The sequence below is a fragment of the Glycine soja genome, chromosome 10, assembly GCF_004193775.1.
Source record: "Glycine soja cultivar W05 chromosome 10, ASM419377v2, whole genome shotgun sequence".
Classification (NCBI taxonomy): domain Eukaryota; kingdom Viridiplantae; phylum Streptophyta; class Magnoliopsida; order Fabales; family Fabaceae; genus Glycine; species Glycine soja.
This window is the reverse complement of record NC_041011.1, coordinates 25,652,715-25,656,256: the sequence shown is the minus strand read 5'-3', so window position 1 is coordinate 25,656,256 and position 3,542 is coordinate 25,652,715. Positions and strand designations below refer to the sequence as shown.

Here is a 3,542-nt window from a genome sequence, read left to right as displayed (position 1 = left end):
TTATAAAATAATTTTTTTTTTAAAAAAGGTAACTTCCGGAAGAAGGTTATTCCGGAAGCTTCCAGAAGAAGGTTCTTCCGGATGACGTTCTTCCGGAAGTACTTTCTGGTACTTCCGGAAGTCACAAATTCTTCTTCCGGAAGAAGTTTTTTTCCGGAAAACCTTTTTCCGAAAATTTTTCGGAAAAACTTCTTCCAGAAGAAGAATTTTTGAAGGACAATTTCGCCAATTCACTGTTTGCTGGGTGCCCCAACAATAATGCTGGGTGCACGTAGCAACTCCCACAATTCATTAGACTCATACCTTCTACCTTCTGTTAATGGATCCTTCCTTTTCAGGCCGGTATATCCAATTTAGAAGCTAAAGAGGTGAGAATATTAACTTGCATATCTTAATAGTTTTTAAGTCCTTAAACTATTTATTTTTTTAATTAGATTATTAAATTGTTTATTTAATAGGATCCTGAACCTGTATTTATTTATTTTAATTAAGTCTGACATGAACTTAATTAAAAAAAATAAGTACAAATTCAGATACCAAACTAAAAAATAAATAATTTAGAGATCTAATAAAAAATTCTGGAATAGTTCATCAAATTTTATTTATCGAATAAAAGGAATTAATTTTGTGTTATTACAAAAGATTTAGAGTGATGATACATGGACATTCATATTTTTTATACACAACTCTCATTTTTTTTTATTTCTCTCTGTGAAATCATATTATCTATAAAGCTTATACTTTTTTTTATTTTTATATTTGTCTCACTAGGTGTCCATTAGTACATTAGATGTTGATCTATAATTTTTCAAAGATTTATTTGATTACAAACCAAGCGAGCTTTTAAGATTGGGGAACTATAAATAGTTAAATACTTGCAGATGCTGCCGTCCCTAATCAACATCCAACCCAAGAGGTACCTAAGTTCCCCAATGGCTTCGAATGAAAAAACCCTTCCTCATCAAACCCAAGTGGTTCTGATACCTTTCCCTGCACAAGGCCATCTCAATCAGCTTCTGCACCTCGCACGCCATATTTTTTCACACAACATACCAGTTCATTATGTTGGCACTGCCACACACATTCGCCAGGCCACACTTCGAGACCACAACTCCAATATTTCTAACATAATTATTCATTTCCATGCCTTTGAAGTTCCACCCTTTGTATCCCCTCCTCCCAACCCCAACAATGAAGAAACCGATTTCCCATCTCATCTACTTCCTTCATTTAAGGCCTCTTCGCATCTTCGCGAGCCTGTGAGGAATCTTCTTCAGTCCCTCTCATTTCAAGCCAAAAGGGTCATTGTCATCCATGACTCGTTAATGGCATCAGTGGCACAAGATGCCACAAACATGCCAAATGTTGAGAATTACACTTTTCACAGCACGTGTGCCTTTACCACCTTCCTTTATTATTGGGAGGTAATGGGAAGACCCCCGGTTGAAGGCTTCTTCCAAGCCACAGAAATTCCTTCTATGGGAGGATGCTTCCCACCCCAATTCATCCATTTCATTACTGAAGAGTATGAGTTCCATCAATTCAACGACGGCAACATTTACAACACAAGCAGGGCAATTGAAGGTCCTTACATAGAGTTTCTGGAGCGTATTGGTGGAAGCAAGAAGAGGCTTTGGGCACTGGGGCCTTTCAACCCTTTAACCATTGAGAAGAAAGATCCAAAAACAAGACACATATGCATAGAGTGGCTTGATAAACAAGAGGCGAATTCAGTCATGTATGTGTCTTTTGGGACAACAACAAGTTTTACAGTGGCACAATTTGAACAGATTGCAATTGGGTTGGAACAAAGCAAGCAGAAGTTCATCTGGGTGCTGAGAGATGCTGATAAAGGAAACATTTTTGATGGAAGTGAAGCAGAAAGGTATGAGCTTCCAAATGGGTTTGAGGAAAGAGTTGAAGGCATAGGGCTATTAATCAGAGACTGGGCACCCCAATTGGAAATTCTGAGCCACACTTCAACAGGGGGGTTTATGAGTCATTGTGGATGGAACTCTTGCTTAGAGAGCATAACCATGGGGGTGCCAATAGCAGCATGGCCTATGCACTCTGATCAACCAAGAAACTCAGTTTTGATCACAGAGGTGCTCAAGGTTGGGTTTGTTGTGAAGGATTGGGCACAAAGGAATGCATTGGTTAGTGCTTCAGTTGTTGAGAATGCTGTGAGAAGGTTGATGGAAACAAAGGAAGGTGATGAGATGCGAGACAGAGCAGTGAGGCTTAAAAATTGCATTCACAGGTCCAAATATGGAGGTGGAGTTTCTCGCATGGAAATGGGTTCTTTCATTGCTCACATCACTAAATAAATATCCTTCTATATCGATTGATAATTTTGTGGCTCCTAGCTAGTTCAAGATGGCAGAATTTAACGGTTCATGAAGTTAATGCAAAATAAATTTTGCATGAAAATGCACACATGTACGCTAAGCCTTTTCCCATAATTCTTATCTCATTTTAGAACAATCCTTCTTTAAAGTTCCTACTATTTTCACTGTTATTTTATTTTATTTTTTTATCATTACTATCCTCCATTTCAGTTCTAGAACTTCTCTATCAAAGACAAATATATATATCTATAGTGCATATAGGTATATTGTTTTTCACGCACAAAATCGTGTGTCTATGTCCTATAATAGTTTCCGGGAAAGCAATAATATTATTTGTTGACGTAAATTAAATTGTAAAAACATTTCTCTCATCGTTCCTGATTGAAGCTTGCCTGAAGAGTGAAGGGGTCATGTTTCATGTGTAAGGGAAGCAATAAGTCCCAAGGGTGATTTTTTTTAGATATATAAATCCTAAGGATGAAATTATTATAATATAAATGTGATATTGATTTATATCGACATATGTTAAAATTTCTTTTAAATAATTATACTCTAAATAATTTACTTAATGTAAACATTTACTGCTAGACTGATATGAAAATAAAAATTATTTAGTTATATTTTCATTTTTAATTAAATTAACACTGATAATAAAATTACTTAATAGTTATTACTCAATGATATATGGGATCAATGGAAGTGATCGAAGAAGATTACATTTAAATAAAATTATTGAATAATGTGGTGTAGTGTAATTTTATATTTTTCTAAATTTTTTTATTGATTTGATGTCACATTCAAACTTATATTTTAATGGTTTAAAAAAATATTACAAATTATAAAATTATGACAGAAATTGACATTTTTCTAATTTTATGATTTAACTATATATAATATTAAAATTAACATATAATGTCAACCAATAAATTTGACTTAGTCTTCTTAATTACAGGGTGATGAGGTCGATGTGGGATTATATTCAAGTTAAAATAATTTCATGGATGGGGACAAAAATTAATAAACTCCTCCTTGTTTCCATCGCGAAACAAATGTTTTACTTGGAAACTAGTCTGTCACTTGTGCATACGTACGGGTTATTCGCCAATTGATTTTTGCTGAAAGAATTAAAAGAAAGGTATTGTAAAAGAAAAAAAAAAGACTAACATTCATATTAAAGAGTTTTATATAGTACAG

General features: G+C 34.3%; 1 protein-coding gene across 1 annotated transcript; it reads left to right on the top strand.

Annotated features, from left to right (window-relative positions):
- Nucleotides 1–872: 872 nt before the first annotated feature.
- On the top strand, nucleotides 873–2,480 carry LOC114370500 (zeatin O-glucosyltransferase-like). The gene has a single exon (XM_028327862.1). The coding sequence runs from the start codon at nucleotides 882–884 to the stop codon at nucleotides 2,325–2,327; it is 1,446 nt and encodes a 481-aa protein (XP_028183663.1). The 5' UTR covers nucleotides 873–881; the 3' UTR covers nucleotides 2,328–2,480.
- Nucleotides 2,481–3,542: the final 1,062 nt, after the last annotated feature.

Excerpts from the sequence above, each read along its gene's own strand:
- LOC114370500 (XM_028327862.1), top strand. The coding sequence starts at position 882 with ATGCTGCCGTCCCTAATCAACATCCAACCCAAGAGGTACCTAAGTTCC.